We start from the raw sequence: 19,522 nt of genomic DNA on the forward strand, positions 1-19,522 counted from the left end.
TCCGAATCCTGGATTATAATCACACACATGAGAAACGCCAGAAAATACCATTTTCATTTTTATTATTTAAGCTTATAATTTGACCAGATAATTTATTTACAACATTTTGAGTGTGTCCAAATATGTAACTCCTGTGATTGGAGATAATCCAGATTTTGTGAACAAGTATTTGGACACACTCAAAATGTTGTATATGTATAAATTGTGATTTAAATAAATGTATACAAATAAAAATAATAATTATACGACAAAGACTAGAATGGTAGAATGGTTTAAAGGAAGAGCTACCGCTATGTTGAACAATATCTCATTGTGTATTGATCTGTTCCATGTGTCTGAAGGAGTTTTCCGAAGCGGGATTCTTCTACACCTCTAGCAATAGTATTCTTGTATATTTTCGATTTTAATGTATATACTTTAAATTTTAAGTTTGTAATGTGTATGTCCGCCTCCGTAGTGTAATGGTCAGCATGCTCGGCTACCGTTCTGGAGGTCCCGGGTTCGATTCCCAAGGGGGGTAAAATAAATATAAGTGATTTTTTCACTGTAATATTTATTCAATATTACCTTGGACTGGTACCTGAAGCGGAGGGCTGATCACATTTCCTTCATGTGTAAACGATCAAGATAACACTGCGTTTATATGACACAGTCCCCTATGCACCATTGGAGTGCGGATAAGGGTTTTATTGTTATTAATGTGTATGTTAATTATAAGTAAATAAATTGAATTGAATAGTGAATGTTACACGTGTGATCACTTAAGCCCTGTAAGATGGAATCTGTAGCTTCCGAAACTAGTCGTTAAAATAAATATAACTCAAGTGGTAAAAAACAAGAGTTCTCATTTACAAATTCATCATGTCTTACCACAAAGTGAACGCCGAAACAATAAATAAAATAACTTATATCCCTAGTGCATTTTAGACCTCGGCTCTTAATGCATGTTTGTGCTGCAACCCTTAGTGCATGTTAGTCTTCAGGTCGACCAAAATCGCATGTGATAAACATTTTGTGTAGTTTTAAGTGTGTAAATAGTGCTATGGTAGTGACGGGTAGTATTGTTTGCATGCTGTAGTAGTGATTGTCCTGACGAAGAGACGGGTACATCTCTAAACCGGTAGACATAAAAATCTCGGTGAGTAAATTGTATTAATGTGTATGATTTTATTATTGATGCAAACTTGTAATTAATAATAAGATCATAGAGCAAGTTATGCAATTCAAGTATCAGGGTGTCGAAATGTCCAGCAGCATTAAACTCTACAATGAAGTAAGAGAGCAAGCAAACAAGGCCTCTGCTGCTAGCTTAAAAATTTTTGGATGTAGAAATAAATACATGCTGAAAGAGAGTTAGGTGAGAATCTACAAGACCCGCGTAAGATTGATCTTGACATATCGCTCACTCCTTTCAAGAACGTCATAAATCAAAAATCGTAAATTTTCAGTTGTGCATGTTTTCGGAATGCCCAGAAAATGTACTATATCCCAGCAAAAGAGGCATATTTTTAACTTAATATTTACCCACTACAGGGCAGAAAATATTGTTTTTGCATTTTGAAGAAAAGGTATTGTTTAATTATTTTTTTAAATATACTAAATACTTTTCAAATGGAGAAAAAACCTTCAGGTTTTATCTAAAAAGATCTGTTGCATAGTAAAAACTTCAATAAGTGGCTTGATATTTATTTTTAATACATTGTGTTATATTTTTAAACTTTAAAAACGTTCTCCTGAGAGATCAAGTTTTTTTTATTTATGACGTTCTTGAAAGGAGTGAGCGATATGGCACAGAACAAGACCGTGAGAACTAAAAGCCTTCTTAGGACACCTGAAATGAAGACTTTACGACCCATTGCAGGCCTAGCGCTTCGCAACAGAGTAAGAAACTCTGAAATAAGAAAAATCTGCGGTGTTGAAGATGTTGTGCGATGGGGAAAAGAAAGAAGATGTTTCTGGAGAAATCATGTGGGAAGAGCGAGTTGGGATCGAGTGGTGAGGATAGCAGCGGACAGCAGCGTAAAGGTTGAGACCTACCGGAGCATTTCGTCGTAACATAACGTCGTAACATCGCTCGCGGCGAGCATCAGCGAGCATCCCAAACTATGGATGGAGCGCTCGGCTCGATGTACTGACTGGCTGAATGCTCGCATCGTAACATGTTACGTTACGACAAAATGCTCCGGTCAGTCTCCACCTTATGAGGTAGCAGACCCCCAGGAAGACCACCTAAACGATGAAAAGATAGCTGGTCTTCTACCTCCCAGGAGCGGACTGGAGAATGAAAGGAAAAAAAAACGAAGAGGAAGTGTATGATGAAAAATAAATTAACTAATGAGTCAATGAGTGTGGACGTGAGTGTAGATTTGATACGGAAAGGATTATAGGAAGTAGAAAAATACAATTCTGCAGTAGAAACAATTATTGTACATACCTGAGAGTACAGCATAATGCAGAACAGTTCTGTAGTCGTGTCTGGCGTCCGTCATGGCATTCACATCTGCCCCGTGACTCAATAATAGAAGCACCGAATCCATTCCCTTAAAAAGACATGATACTTTAAATATTACTAACAAATTTATAGGATGTATTGATTTACCCTTTCCGGTCCATAAAATTTTTTAAAAATTCCACCAGGTCCACAATAGATTTACAGCATTACAGGGTTAAACAATACATCCAAGTTTTTTTTTAAATAAAACTACTCTTGTGTTAAAAATTTATTTTTATTTTGAATGTATACAATCTTGTCTCTTATTTTTACATTTTACACTAATTCGAGTGAGAAAAAATATGTTTGCTTGTATTTCAACATTAAACATATGAAGAAAAAAATGTCGAATGACATTCGACATTGGACTCACCGGAATAAAGTCGATGTCGAATGACACTCGACATTGGACTCACCGGAATAAAGTCGATGTCGAATGACACTCGACATTGGACTCACCGGAATAAAGTCGATGTCGAATGACACTCGACATTGGACTCACCGGAATAAAGTCGATGTCGAATGACATTCGACATAGGACCGGAAAAGGTTAATTATCTGAATCCCTTATATATTTTCACCACTGCTAAACATATTTAAATAGACTGTTGTTTTGCATCATCTCTCTCTATGTAAACGCTTGCATGTCCCGGGTTCGATTTCCAGGGAGGGGTCACATAAATATAAGTGATATTTTCACTCCAATATTTATTCAATATTACCCTGGACTGGTACCTGAAGCGGAGGGCTGATCACCTTTCCTTCATGTGTTAATGATCAAGACAACACTGTGTTTATATGATGCAGTGCCCTACGCACCGTTGGGGTGGGGATAAGCGTTTGAAGAAGAAGAAAATGAATGAGGAAGTGGCGAAGATTGTTTGCTGAGACAGATTGATGTGGCGTTCTAATTTCTCTACCTACCCCTGCGTAAGTGGCATGAATATCAGTAAGTTAGTTGATATGTTACCTGGCTGAACCTGGCGGCCTTCATCAGGGGAGTCATGCCGGAGCGATCTCTGGAGTCAGGGTTGGCTCCGAAGGTCAGCAGAAGCTCCAGATAGTCGGGGTCGCTCACCAGATTGATTTCCGAACCAAAAAAGTAACGCTTGTTGGGATCAGCCCCGTGCTCCAAAAGAGAACGGGCTATTTCCTGGATAAATACAACAATATAAGGATTACAACATTTTGAGTGTGTCCAAATACTTCACCAATCTGGATTATCTCCACTTTCTTTCTTTCTTTATGAGCCCTCTGACCTCCACTGCAGGATATAGGCCTCTTCCCCTTCTTTTCATTTCCTCCGGCCGGTTGCTGCTTGCAACCAGTTTCTACCCCCCACAGTGACTATATCATCAGACCATCTCTTATGGGGTCTTCCGACACCTCTTTTGCTCTCCCAAGGTCTCCATTGTAGAGTTCTGGGGGTCCATCTTGTGGGGTCCTGTCTCGCTATATGTCCTGCCTACTGCCATTTGAGTTTTGCCACTCTCCACTTAGGAGTATTTATTACATTTTTGACATCTCAACATAGATGAAGAAGAATATGGAAGTCTGGGTATTTACAGATAGGTAATTTGAGTAGTATGGTTGTCAAATCATGGGTGGAATGGTGAATGTTACAAGTATATAAAGTGATCAATGAAACCAATCTATGTCAGTCCTGTATTTACTTCAGACTTCTATATTCTTCTCCATTTGTGTTAACCCTCCCTTCCCGGTGTTGTGTACCTAGTACATATTGCTTCTAATAACCATAATATATCTATAAATATAATAAATACAAGGCTAAGATTTTTAGGTATTCCTCCATAACATATAAAATAATGTATCAGAATTTATCGGGTACATCAAAGGTATTTTGTCAATATAAACAGCGCGCGAAGAGTGTGCGGGAACCGCGACACTATATTCGCACTGACTTTTGCATATGTGCACTGTGCAAGCGTGAGGAGCTCAAAGCTCAATGTTCTCTGGCTAGCAGCAAGCTAGCGGCAGTAGCTCTTGAGCTGTCAGCAAGAGTGGACCTATGCTTGTTCCGTGAGCGTTGCCAGATGATTTTTAATGTTTTCAGCAAATAATTCCAAATTATTATAATTTTTAACTTCATTTATAGTTAATTAAGGGGATTAGCTATGAATATCCATATTTTTCGATTTAAAATTGCTAATTTTTTATTGTGTAGTATTACTACCCAACACCGGGACGCGCGTTTTTATTTTAGCACTGGAAGGGAAAGGTTAATATGTAAATAAATGAATAAAGATGTGTGTTGCTTCTAACCATATGTTTATTCCTGATGGCAAGCCTCAGTGGTTCATCACAGAGTGTGGTCCGGGGGAACTCTTCATCAGTATCGGGACGGTAGTCCACTGCAGCACCGCTCTTCAACAGCAAGTCTACCAGCTCTGAATATCTACCGACAAAACAAAACAGTTCAGTTGAAAACATATCTTGTTTTATAAAATCTTTGACCCTTTGTCTGATGAGTTTTTATGAAGAACTTAGTTGGGAAAGAGCAGTTTTTTTTCTATTTTGAATACAGATATACCCTGCTTAGCGCTGCCCCTATTTATGCTGTTTTGATAGAGCGGTTCAGTGACTCACTGAGGAAGGAAAAACATGCAATCTTTTACTCAGGAATTTCCTAATATTTCTACTAGACTCCCAATCTGTTTATATTGTACAAGTCATGTGTAAAGTGTGTGCATTCCCAATAATTTTAAATACATACTACAATACTATTTTGTCGTTTCAAACACATTACTTTTTGTTTATAAAATCGAGATAATTGAACACGATATACTAAAATGGCAGACATTCCTGCAAGAAAGTAAGTCAGGAGTTATTTATATATATGTGGGAAATAGACCCTCTTTGGTGCTGATTTATTTAGCGCTATTCTACTAGCGCGGATTACGGTTTACTGTTTATGATATTAAGATATGCTAGAGGCATTCGAAACTACATCATAGAATGCTAGGCTACATCATAGAATGCTATGCATTCCATAGACCGATATAGTTAGCAACACAAATGTGCTCCAAAGAGTAAGAGCAGGGAGACAGTTGCTGACTGATATCAAGGTCCGGAAGGTGTCTTATCTGGGGCATGTGCTGAGAGGAGACAAGTACGAGTTATTGCACCTAGTGGAGGGTCCACGAGGTGTGGGCAGAAGGCAGATCTCCTGGCTCTGGTATATATGAGATTGACCAGTGATCAGAACTGGTAAGGCGCTGTTTAGAGCTGTGTTAAAAAATCGTATGTGCAGTTTTTATTACTACATATATATTTTTATTTCAATAAAAAAAATCTTCTTCTTTTAAATCAGACATTGAACTATTCACCCTAAGGATGATACATTAATATGGGTAGAATGGTAAATGTTACTCAAGCATCGCTGAAAGTGATCACTTAATCCAGACAATGGTCGTATGTAAGCCCTGCGTTAACATTGACTTCATATTATTTTTGTATAGGTAAATATTAGTATAACAAGTTTTTATTACCCGTGCTCAGCCGATAGATGCAAAGCGCTATAACCGCAATCATCCCTGGCATTCACGTCACAACCTCGTACAAGAAGCAGGCGAGTGGCTTCCACGTAGCGCTGCCAGATGGCGTAGTGGAGAGGGCGCAGTCCCTGGGTGACAGGTTCATTTACCTGTTGAATTTAAATCACACCATTTTAATGAATCTGTGAATGTGGCTGAAAGTTTTCAATGCGCATTTCTTCATACACATCATTCATTTCTTGGTTGAAAGCCGGCCACTGTACACATTTATAGTTCCTTAGTAAAATAAAATAAAACTAAAGAAAGTTAAGAAAAATCACAAATTTTTTATTTTTATCAGTAAAATTACTTAAATTAATACACATTGTTGTCAGGCAGTTTTGTTCATATCAACCCCTCCCCTAATTGTACTCTGGCAGTCTGCCGCCCGACCCTCAGTATACTAATCGCAAGTAGCCGCAACACCCAATTCCCATCTGTACAATGTTTGCAGGCGTCTCTCGCGCTCTACCTAAAGTAAGCAAATAGAACGCTCGCAAGCGTCTCCCGCTCTCTACCGACAGTATGGAAAAGGACCATAATTATACTCTGGCAGTCTGCCGCCCGACCCTCAGTATACTAATCGCAAGTAGCCGCAACACCCAATTCCCATCTGTACAATGTTTGCAGGCGTCTCTCGCGCTCTACCTAAAGTAAGCAAATAGAACGCTCGCAAGCGTCTCCCGCTCTCTACCGACAGTATGGAAAAGAACCCTAATTATACTCTGGCAGTCTGCCGCCCGACCCTCAGTATACTAATCACAAGTAGCCGCAACACCCAATTCCCATCTGTACAATGTTTGCAGGCGTCTCTCGCGCTCTACCTAAAGTAAGCAAATAGAACGCTCGCAAGCGTCTCCCGCTCTCTACCGACAGTATGGAAAAGAACCCTTATTATACTCTGGCAGTCTGCCGCCCGACCCTCAGTATACTAATCACAAGTAGCCGCAACACCCAATTCCCATCTGTACAATGTTTGCAGGCGTCTCTCGCGCTCTACCTAAAGTAAGCAAATAGAACGCTCGCAAGCGTCTCCCGCTCTCTACCGACAGTATGGAAAAGAACCCTAATTATACTCTGGCAGTCTGCCGCCCGACCCTCAGTATACTGATCACAAGTAGCCGCAACACCCAATTCCCATCTGTACAATGTTTGCAGGCGTCTCTCGCGCTCTACCTAAAGTAAGCAAATAGAACGCTCGCAAGCGTCTCCCGCTCTCTACCGACAGTATGGAAAAGAACCCTAATTATACTCTGGCAGTCTGCCGCCCGACCCTCAGTATACTAATCACAAGTAGCCGCAACACCCAATTCCCATCTGTACAATGTTTGCAGGCGTCTCTCGCGCTCTTCCAAAAGTAAGCAAATAGAATGCTTATAGGCGTCTCCTGCTCTCCTAAAAATATGTAAAATAGTTATGCCGAATATGCCAAAAGTAGTATCCACAAGATGTTTTCAATTGAAGCTCTTTTTATTTACTACAATATACACCTATGTATATTTTTTACCTTTTGTATTATTGAGACTTCAATAATACAAAAGCAATGCAATGGTCTATTCGGTGACACTGTAAAACACTGTTTAACTATAAAACACTGATAATCACTGTTTTAATTTGATAAAAGAAATTTTACGAACCGTTTCAACAAAAATAAATGCAAAATTGTAAGGATTGTATGATTACTCGGAATTACATAAGGGAAGCTAAATTTGTACAAAATAGATACACCCACTTTGTATTAAATTTAGAAATGCAATGGGCTACATGCTTGATTTATTTTATAATGAAAAAATTCTAAGTAATAAAATGGAAAAATTGATTGGGTTTCGTCATTACTTACATCCAGTCTAATGATCAGGTCACTGGTCAAAAAAAAACAAAGTATAAAAAGCTATATAGTTGTTTTATTATATAAAATGCATTTCCATTGTAGAAATGTCAGTACAAAACATTTATCTTATTTAATGATAACATTGATTTTAAAAATAAAGAGATGCATGAATGTAGAAGACCTCAAAAAAGATAGTCCGACGATGCAGCCGCAGGGAAGGGGGTAGAAACTGGCTGCAAGCAACAACAGACCGAAAAAAAATGGAAGAATACGAAAGAGACCCATATCCAGCAGTGGAGGTCAGAAGGCTAAAGATGAAGAATGAATGTGGAAGAGGTGAAGATTGGCGTGGCGTTCTATTCTCGATGCCTACCCCTGCAGGGAAGCTGCGTAATGGTTAGATCTCTTCTTCAAACCGTTATCAGCACCCTAATGGTGCATAGGGCACTGCATCATATAAATGCGGTGTTATTTTGATTGTTGACACATAAAGGAAAGGTAATCAGCCCTCCGCTTCAGGTACCAGTCTAGGTTAATATAGAATAAACAAAGAAGAGTGAAAAATCGCTCTGAATTTAAATTTATTTGACTCCCTCTCCTGGGAATTGAATCCAGGACCTCCAGAACGGTAGCTGAGCGTGCTGACCACTACGGAGGCGGACAAATGGTTAGTTAGTTCGTCAGAACAAAAAAAAATAGCATGTATCCCATAGTTTTTCAAATATGTTAAATATTTGTTGGTTTGAATCCTGGCTTATAGTTCAGTTTGAGATTGCTAGATGTCATTACATATGATACATACTATGCAGAGTGTCATTTGAATTAAATTAGAGTCCCGAAAACTCAGGAATCCGGCAATAATCCGAGTCTGGTAGTCCGGATAACTCAGCCACATGCTGGCAGGGTGAAAAACTTAAAATGATGCTTTTTGTCAACACATGTATCACATGTGTTGACAAAAAGATTGATAAAGACATAGAAAGGAGAGTGAATGCTGGGAACAAAGTGAATGGTGCACTGAAATCAGTTATAGCAAATAAAAACCTATCAGCGGAAGCTAAACTGGCAGTGCACAACGGAGTCCTGGTTCCAACTCTAATGTATGGAAGTGAAACATGGAGTTGGCAAAAGAAGGATGAAAGTAGACTGAATGCAGTCGAAATGCGATCTCTCAGAAGAATGTGCGACGAAACGATGTATGATAGATGTGCGAATAGTGAAATAAGGAAGGAATGCAAAGCTGAGATAAGCATTATCGATAAAATTAAGAAAGGTGTGTTGAGATGGTTTGGACATGTAGAACGAATGAGTGAGGAAAGAACGGTAAAACAAATTTATGAGGCGAATGTTAGCGGGAAAAGAAGCAGAGGAAGACCGAGAAAAACATGGCACGATCAGGTATCCCAAATACTTGAAAGTGGTCTGGTTAGGAGTCGTAACAATCGGCGGGTATGTATGAGGAGATGCATGAACATGGAAGAGGCGAAGAATGTTTGCAAGGACAGAGTGGTGTGGCGCTCTATTCTCTCTGCCTACCCCTGCGGGGAAGCGGCGTGATGGTTAGTTAGTTAGTTAGTTACATGTATCACATTAATACAATTTTGCGGCTATTTGGATAATGAATATCTTGGTAAAGAAAAGAGATGGAGCAAAATCTGTGATTGCATATGATAGAGGCTAGTTACAAAAATGCTTTGAGCCGTGTTTGAGTACTGATAATTGAGTTACGGCTAGTTGCCCTTTACACATTACGCTAACTCCTTTCAAGAACGTCATAAATCAAAATACTAGATTTTTCAGGAGAACGCTTTTAAAGTTTAAAAATATTACACAATGTATTCAAAATAAATATCAAGCCACTTATTTAACTTTTTACTGCGCAACAGATCTTTTTAGGTAAAACCTGGAGGTTTTATCTCCATCTGAAAAATATTCAGTATATTTAAAAAAATAATTAAACAATACCTTTTCTTCAAAATGCAAAAACAACACTTTCTGCCCTGTGGCGGGTAAATATTAAGTTAAAAATATGCCACTTTTGCTGGGATATAGTACATTTTCTGGTCATTCCGAAAACATGCACAACTGAAAATGGACGATTTTTGATTTATGACGTTCTTGAAAGGAGTGAGCGATTAGTGCAGTTTCGGCCTTATATATATTAAACCCTACTTAAATGTAAATAAGAACTTTTTTTAAATGGGAAGTTTCTCATTTTATCTTGTAAAACTGGTAACAATGATTTTGTATGAATACAGTTAAACCTCTATCTATCGTTCCTCGAATAACACTGGCCAACAATGATTTTTTAACTGAAATTTGGATGACTGATTTGGACTAGTGTCCGCCTCCATAGTGCAATGGTCAGCGCGCTCGGCTACCGTTCTGGAGGTCCCGAGTTCAATTCCCAGGGGGGGGGTCAAAGTGATTTTTCACTCTAATATTTATTCAATATTACCCTGGACTGGTACCTAAAGCGGAGGGTTGATCACCTTTCCTACATGTGTTAACGATTAAGATAACACTGCGTTTATATGATGCAGTGCCCTATGCACCATTGGGGTGCGGATAAGGGTTTGAAGAAGAAGATTTGGACTAAGTTAATCATTCTTATTCAAAGTCTATATGGTGACAACTAGATAAAATACGTGAATTGTGCTTTGGTAGTGACGTGTAGTATTGTTTGTATGCTGGTGTAGTGATTATTATCCTGTTAGATTATTATAACTAACTAACTAACTAACCATCACGCCGCTTCCCCGCAGGGGTAGGCAGAGAGAATAGAGCGCCACACCACTCTGTCCTTGTAAACATCCTTCGCCTCTTCCATGTTCATGCATCTCCTCATACATACCCGCCGATTGTTACGACTCCTAGCCTGACCACTTTCAAGTATTTGGCATACCTATCGTGCCATGTTTTTCTCGGTCTTCCTCTGCTTCTTTTCCCGCTAACATTCGCCTCATAAATTTGTTTAGCCGTTATTTCCTCACTCATTCGTTCTACATGTCCAAACCATCTCAACACACCTTTCTTAATTTTATCGGTAATGCTTATCTCAGCTTTGCATTCCTTCCTTATTTCACTATTCGCACATCTATCATACATCGTTTTGTCACACATTCTTCTGTTAGATCGCATTTCGACTGCATTCAGTCTACTTTCATCCTTCTTTTGCCAACTCCATGTTTCACTTCCATCCATTAGAGTTGGAACCAGGACTCCGTTGTGCACTGCCAAAGGTCAGGATACTAACTAAGATAATAATCACTACAGGATAATAATCTATTTGCTATAACTGATTTATGGCAAATAGATTATTATCCTGTAGTGATTATTATCCTGACCTTTGTCACCTGACCTTTGTCTTTAGACGGGTACGTCTTTAAAACGGTAGACAAAAAAATCTCGGTGAGTGGTTGGTTATATATAATACTAACAAAACTAACATTTTGAACAATTATAGAGGTCAGCATAAATTAAAAATGCATTTGTTTAACCTTGGCTCCGCACGCCAGGAGGATCCTAATCTCGTCCAGGGGACACAGTCTGATGATGGAATCCGCCAGCTCCCGCTGAAGAGGATTGGTAGAAATGCACTCGGTAGGCATTTTGATTTCTGGTCTGTCTGCTGCAAAACACCTCCAATAACTCCACCGCTATCTGGAATCAAAGATAAATCTATATAATGTGTGCAAGGAAAGTGATTTTCTAATAAAAAAAAATCTAATATCCAATTCAAACCCCGCCCACTCCTTTCATCCTACGAGTATATAAGTTGATTCATTGATATGTTTAATTCTAGTGCGTGTTTAACCTTGACTCGTAACGCATGTTTGTGCTAAAACCTTTAGTGCATGTTGGTCTTCGGGTCTAGCAAAAATCGCATGTGTTAAATATTTTGTGTAGTTTTAAGTGTGTATATGGTGCTATGGTGGTGAAGGGTGGTATTGTTTGCATGCTGTGTTAGTAATTGTCCTGACGAAGAGACGGGTACTTCTCGAAATCGGTTGACATAAAAATCTCTGTGAGTGGTTATATACTAATATTATTAACACAACTAACTAATTAACTAACTAACCATCACGCCGCTTCACCGCAGGGGTAGGCAGAGAGAATAGAACGCCACACCACTCTGTCTTTGCAAACATTCTTTGCCTCTTTTGCATTTCCTCATACATACCCGCCGATTATTACGACTTCTAACCTGACCACTTTCAAGTATTTGGCATACCAGATCGTGCCATGTTTTTCTCGGTCTTCCTCTGCTCCTTTTCCCAATAACATTCGCCTCGTAAATTTGTTTTACCGTTCTTTCATCACTCATTCGTTCTACATGTCCAAACCATCTCAACACACCTTTCTTAATTTTATCGATAATGCTTATCTCAACTTTGTATTCCTTCTTTATTTCACTATTCGAACATCTATCATTCATCGTTTTGTCGCACATTCTTCTGAGAGATCGCAGCATTAACATTTTTGTAAAAAAATAAATAACAAAAAAATACCAGACTGAGATAAGCATTATCAATAAAATTAAGAAGGGTGTGTTGAGATGGTTTGGGCGTGTGAATCAAATGAGTAAGGGAAGAATGGTAAAACAAATTTGTGAGGCGAATGTAGTACGAGAATTGAAGTGTTTTGCCAATCGATAACTATCGACAGATCGTAATTTTACACCAAGAAAGCATGCTGTATTCTTTGGTGCGGCATACAATCTTCTGTTGGCAATCAGACAATGAAATGGTTACAATAGTGTCAAGGTTGCAATTTGGCATCGATTCCTTGATCGATAAATTCGATAACGTCTATCTGCATAGGTCAAGAACCCAGCTGCGTGATTATCCAATGTTTGTATTCATGAATACCATTTAACGGCTGATTGCCACATATGGGATAGAGACCAGAGCAGACAGTAAAAACCAAATCTCCTGTAATAACTTCAGAAATGAGGACATTTAGGTGCAAAGTAAGAATATACAAGAAGTGTGTAAGACGTTTGTTTGTCCGCCTCCGTAGTGTAATGGACAGCACGCTCGGATACCGTTCTGAAGGTCCTGGGTTCGATTCCCGGGGGAGGAATAAATAAATATAAGAGATTTTTAATTTTTAAATATAAGTAATTTAATTTTGAAACATAAGTTAGTCAAAATAGTTATTTTTATTTCAAATAATTTTGAAATTAAAATTAGTCAAATAAATGCAAGTGATTTTTCACTCTGATATTTATTCAATATTACCCTGGACTGGTACCTGAAGTGGAGGGCTGATCACCTTTCCTTCATGTGTTAACGATCCAGATAACACTGCGTTTATATATTATATTTTTATATTATTTTTTGACATCTCATCAAAGATGAAGAAGAATATTGAAGTCTGGGCATTTACGGGGCTATATGCTGCGTTTATATGATGCAGTGCCCTATGCACCATTGAGGTGCAGAAAAGGGTTTGAAGAAGAAGAAGTGTAAGACCGATTTCCACATAAGAGATAAAGACCAGAGCAGACACAGCTAGAACCAAATCTCTTCAATGAACTTCAGAAATGAGGACATTGAGGTGCATAACCTAAAAAACACGTTGAGAGACGGCTTACTACTTCCTTGGGTAGACTGTAGAGGTAGGTAGTAAGGTGAGCTAGGTACAATTTACCAAGGCAGGCCGTAGAGGTAGGTAGTAAGGTAAGCTACGTGAGTAGGCAGAAGAAGTAGGTAGTAAGGTAAGCTACTTACTACTTAGTAAGGTAGGGCAGGTACTTTTTGCGTTTTTACACGTCACGCGGGTGAGTTAGGATAGGTACTGCTTTTCTGCCTATATGTAAGGCACGTCCCTTCCTAATGCGGATACAATTTTTAATAGATTTGGAAGTGTGGCTGATTGTGGTGCCACCAGTGGAGAAGTTGACCAAATGAGCACCAAACGAGCGACATATCCCCTTAACCAAGTTGTTGACTATCAATTTTTTAATTTTTTTTATTTCTTAAGTCAGCTTATATTATACTAATATAAACTATTATTTACACTTAATTTACATATTTTTGGATATATATATATATATATATATATATATATATATATATATATATATATATATATATATATATATATATATATATATATATATAAATATATATATATTTATATATATATATATATATATATATATATATATATATATATATATATATATATATATATATATATATATATATATATATATATATATATATATATTCTGATTCTGACGGATTCTGTCCGCCTCAGTAGTGTAATGGTCAGCACACTCGGCTACCGTTCTGGAGGTCCCGGGTGTGATTTCCAAGGGGGGTAAAAAAAAAATATAAGTAAATTTTTCATTGTAATATTTATTCAATATTACCATGGACTGGTAACTGAAGTGGAGGGCTGATCACCTTTCCTTCATGTGTAAAAACGATCATGATAAAACTGCGTTTACAAGACACAGTGCCCTATGCACCATTGGGGTGCGGATAAGGGTTTTTATTATTATTATTATATATATATATATATATATATATATATATATATATATATATATATATATATATATATATATATATATATATATATATATATATATATATATATATATATATATATATATATATATATATATATATATATATATATATATATATATATATATATATATATATATATATATATATATAAATATATATATATTTATATATATATAAATATATATATATATATATATATATATATATATATATATATATATATATATATATATATATATATATATATATATATATATATATATATATATATATATATATATATATATATATATATATATATATATATATATATATATATATATATATATATATATATATATATATATACATCTTCTTACAGTAAACAAAACATTTATTTTTAAATTCTTTCAGACTCTTTTCATTCGTCATACATTCAGGCATCTCATCATACATTTTCAAACCCTTGTACATAAAAACAATTTTGCGACTCGGTTTTTTTCAACAATGGCAGTCTTATTTTATCCTTATTTCTAGTAATATGTTCATGACAATTTGTGTTTAATACTATTTTATCCTTAAAATATTTCGGTAATATGTCGTTAAAAATGAATGATGGAAGTTTAACTTCTGAAACATGTAGTCTATAATAAAACTCAAGTGGTAAAAAACGAAGTGTTTTCTTTAATCATTGTCGTTAAAAAAATTATGTGTAAAGATCAGCATGTTTAATTTTAGCAAATTTAAGTCTCTTTTTTGTAGACCACTTCTTCAGTTCTTCTCTCATTTTTTCTATATTATACTATGATGTTGTTTTTGTCATCACACACGCCAGACTAGGCGAAGAGGTGTTGCGCAAAGTAATGCTCATAGGTTGACGCAACGCACGCCGAGATTGAAGTTCAAATGTATCGATATGGGCATGAAAGTCGGATATTTTCGCGTCACTAGCAATTGGCCGCGTCGATAATCGATTACGAAAATATAACCGCTCAATCTTGCATCGATGCATTCATCCATTTATGCAGCATCATTAACCCTAGATTATTTATCTATATATATATATATATATATATATATATATATATAATATATATATATATATATATATATATATATATATATATATATATATATATATATATATATATATATATATATATATATATATATATATATATATATATTTATATATATATATATATATATATATATATATATATATATATATATATATATATATATATATATATATATATATATATATAACGTGGTAAGTGGGTGTATAATAATAAAATAAACAATGTGTTGCTTTGTAATTAAAGTTTAAAATTAAAGTTTTTTTCTTAATTTATCTTTATAATATGTTTCTATCTATCTATCTGATTCTGACAGTTTATAATATTATATTTTTTCTATCGGAAGTCTTTTGTTTTATTCTGTGCGACGCATGCGACATCTGGTGGTAGAACTGTTTTATGTAGGTACTATTTGTAAGTAGTTAATAAAATGTATAGGTAGGTACCTAGGTATTTTATTGCACACATATATATATATATATATATATATATATATATATATATATATATATATATATATATATATATATATATATATATATATATATATATATATATATATATATATATATATATATATATATATAATAAACTATATTTGTAGATACAATGCCATTTGTGGATCGCACAATATTGACATCGCTCACTCCTTTCAACAACGTCATATATCAAAAATCGTAAATTTTCAGTTGTGCACGTTTTCAGAATGCCCGGAAAATGTACTATATCCCAGCAAAAGCGGCATATTTTTAACATAATATTTACCATATTATTTTATGACATCTCATCAAAGATGAAGAAGAATATGGAAGTCTGGGCATTTACGGAGCTGACGACCGTCATAGGCTGGTTTAAGTGATCACTTTACACACGTGTAACATTCATCAATTCTACCCATTATTGACAACCACACTACTCAAATTCTTGGAAGTTCTATATATATGAACCAATTTAGAAACCTTGTTCTTGAATCACTAGAATTTCACTAGAGACATCTATTGGTGAGATGTAAATAATCCAGATTTTGTGAACAAGTATTTGGACACACTCAAAATGTTGTTAATAATATTTACCCGCTACAGGGCAGAAAGTGTTGTTTTTGCATTTTGAAGAAAATGTATTGTTTGAGTATTTTTTTAAAATAAACTAAATATTTTTCAAATGGAGAAAAAACATTCAGGTTTTACCTAAAAAGATCTGCTGCACAGTAATAAGTTCAATAAGTGACTTGATATTCATTTTTAATATATTTTATTATATTTTTAAACATAAAAAATAATCTCCTGAAAAATTAAGTTTTTTGATATATCGCTTTCATTTAATTTATTCAAGTTAGTTGGAAGATACTGCTTCTTAGCAATGAAGCCGCAAATGTGCATATCGCTCGCTCCTTTCAAGAACGTCATAAATCAAAAATCGTCAATTTTCAGCTGTGCATGTTTTCGGAATGCCCAGAAAATGTATTATATCCGAGCAAAAGAGGAATATTTTTAACTTAATATTTACCCGCCACACGGCAAAAAGTGTTTTTGAAAAAAACGTATTGTTTAAGTATTTTTTTAAACATACTAAATATTTTTCAAATGGAGAAAAAACCTTCAGGTTTAACCTAAAAAGATCTGCTGTACAGTAAAAAGTTCAATAAGTGACTTGATATTCATTTTTAATATATTTTATTATATTTTTAAACATAAAAAATAATCTCCTGAAAAATCAAGTTTTTTGATATATGACGTTGTTGAAAGGAGTGAGCAAAATGTCAAATATGACTGACGTGCGACGCCATTTGCAGAAATTATAACATCTTCAGATAGGGTGAATAATTTTGCGCCACGTGTATAACATACATCGTTTGTTTGGGGAAAACTGTTTGAATATTTTCTCTCTAAGGGGTCACAAATAGACATTTTGTTTTCCGCACTTTTCTAGGAACGCTCTGGAACAATATTTATTTCTTTTTCCGTACTTGGCAAGCGATATACAGTTTTTATGCGTTCCACTGAAGTGCCAGTTCGTGGCATTATTTTAGGGTCAGGTGCGAGACGCGTGTTTGGCAATCTCGTGTCGACGAACACGTGGCTCGAGCACGCGTTTCATTTGTTTATTTAGACTACCTTTGCTTGTGGAAACTTGTAGTTTTCAGGTGTATCAATTGAAATAAAACAGATAACAATTCATTTTTAAATATATATTGTAGTCACAGGAGAAAGTGGCCAAGGGAATTTTTTACAAAAGCGTGATTATTGACTAATTGATATATTACTAGCTTAATATTGCCCTGAAAAAATCCCAAAGGATTTTAAACTTGTAAGTATAATATATTGACTTGGTAAAAATGACTAACTGCATTGATGTTTATTTTGTTGCCAAGCAAAAGTGACTTAAATGGCCCTCCTGAACATTTTACGTTTTGTTAGTTGGTCGCTTTCTCCTGTACGACTACGATATATTATTTCAGCATTCTTCGTAGTGCAATAGTCAAAGCACGATCGGCTACCGTTCTGGAGGTCCCGGGTTCGATTCCCACAGGGGGGGCGCTCAAATAAATATAAGTAATTTTTTCACTCTAATATTTATTCAATACTACCCTGGACTGGTAACTGAAGCGGAGGGCAGACCACCTTTCCTTCTTGTGTTAACTAAAGATCAAGATAACACTACGTCTATATGATGCAGTGCCCTACGCACCATTGGGGCGTAGGGCGTAAAAGGGGTAAAATGTTACACTATTATAACGGGTCGTAAGCCCTTTGAATGCCCAGACCTCCATATTTTTCTCCACCTATTTTCTTCGAACCCTTATCCGCACCCCAATGGTGCATAGGGCACTACAACATATAAACGCAGTGTTATCCTGATCGTTAACAAACAATCCTTTAAAGGAAAGGTTACTGGCCCTCTGCTTCAGGTACACAGTCCAGGGTAAGATTGAATGAATATTAGAGTGAAAAAATCACTTATATTTATTTGACCCCCCCTGGGAATCGAACCCGGGACCTAGAGAACGGTAGTCCCTACGGAGGCAGACTTCATATTTCTGGAGATGTCAACATTCAAAAGGTGCGAAGTTTTATGTGTACGAATATTTGAACGCACTTGTAATATTGGTGATACGACTTACGGACATAACGTCATTTTTCACCTTAAAATAATTCTGTCGCATGATTGTGAAATAGGTATTAGAGAATTGCTTAAAATAAATATTTCTGACGTGGAAAACAGTTTTGTTTCGCCGAAATAATACAATGAGATTTTAAAGTTTTATTTACTAAATAATTTTAATACTACACTCTCCTTATCATTCATCGTTCATTTGTGTTATACAACTTTTATAAACACTAATTCATTTAGAATAATAATTCCAAATGATGATAATAATCATTCAAAATGATGATAATATTCATTCCAAATGATGATAATAATCATTCCAAATGATGATAATAATCATTCAATTGATGATAATAATCATTCCAAATGATGATAATAATCATTCCAAATGGTGATAATAATCATTCAATTGATGATAATAATCATTCCAAATGATGATAATAATCATTCCAAATTATGATAATAATCGTTCCAAATGATGATAATAATCATTCCAAATGATGATAATAATCATTCCAATTGATGATAATAATCTTTCCAAATGATGATAATAATCTTTCCAAATGATGAAAATAATCATTCCAAATGATGATAATAATCATTCAATTGATGATAATAATCATTCCAAATGATGATAATAATCATTCCAAATGATGATAATAATCATTCAATTGATGATAATAATCATTCCAAATGATGATAATAATCATTCCAAATGGTGATAATAATCATTCAATTGATGATAATAATCTTTCCAAATGATGATAGTAATCATTCAATTATGATAATAATCATTCCAAATGATGATAATAATCATTCAATTGATGATAATAATCATTCCAAATGATGATAATAATCATTCCAAATGGTGATAATAATCATTCAATTGATGATAATAATCTTTCCAAATGATGATAATAATCATTCAATTATGA

At 35.3% G+C, this 19,522-nt stretch overlaps 1 protein-coding gene across 2 annotated transcripts in view; it reads right to left on the bottom strand.

The window, feature by feature from the left end:
• The window catches only part of LOC148312323 (ankyrin repeat domain-containing protein 61-like), a 36,229-nt gene that overhangs the window by 6,037 nt on the left and 10,670 nt on the right, over positions 1–19,522 (bottom strand). For both annotated transcript variants that reach the window (XM_088277489.1, XM_088277488.1), the window contains exons 2-6: positions 11,377–11,539; positions 6,001–6,155; positions 4,775–4,907; positions 3,462–3,644; positions 2,435–2,540 (exon numbers count right to left, since the gene is read on the bottom strand). In XM_088277489.1, the coding sequence (XP_088133615.1) occupies positions 2,435–2,540; positions 3,462–3,644; positions 4,775–4,907; positions 6,001–6,155; positions 11,377–11,487 (688 nt within the window). In that variant the 5' untranslated portion in view covers positions 11,488–11,539. The remainder of the gene's footprint in view (positions 1–2,434; positions 2,541–3,461; positions 3,645–4,774; positions 4,908–6,000; positions 6,156–11,376; positions 11,540–19,522) is intronic.

This window comes from Brachycentrus maculatus, unplaced genomic scaffold (assembly GCF_059751285.1).
Source record: "Brachycentrus maculatus isolate JH-2025_06_01 unplaced genomic scaffold, ASM5975128v1 h1tg000043l, whole genome shotgun sequence".
In the NCBI taxonomy this organism is placed as follows: Eukaryota; Metazoa; Arthropoda; class Insecta; order Trichoptera; family Brachycentridae; genus Brachycentrus; species Brachycentrus maculatus.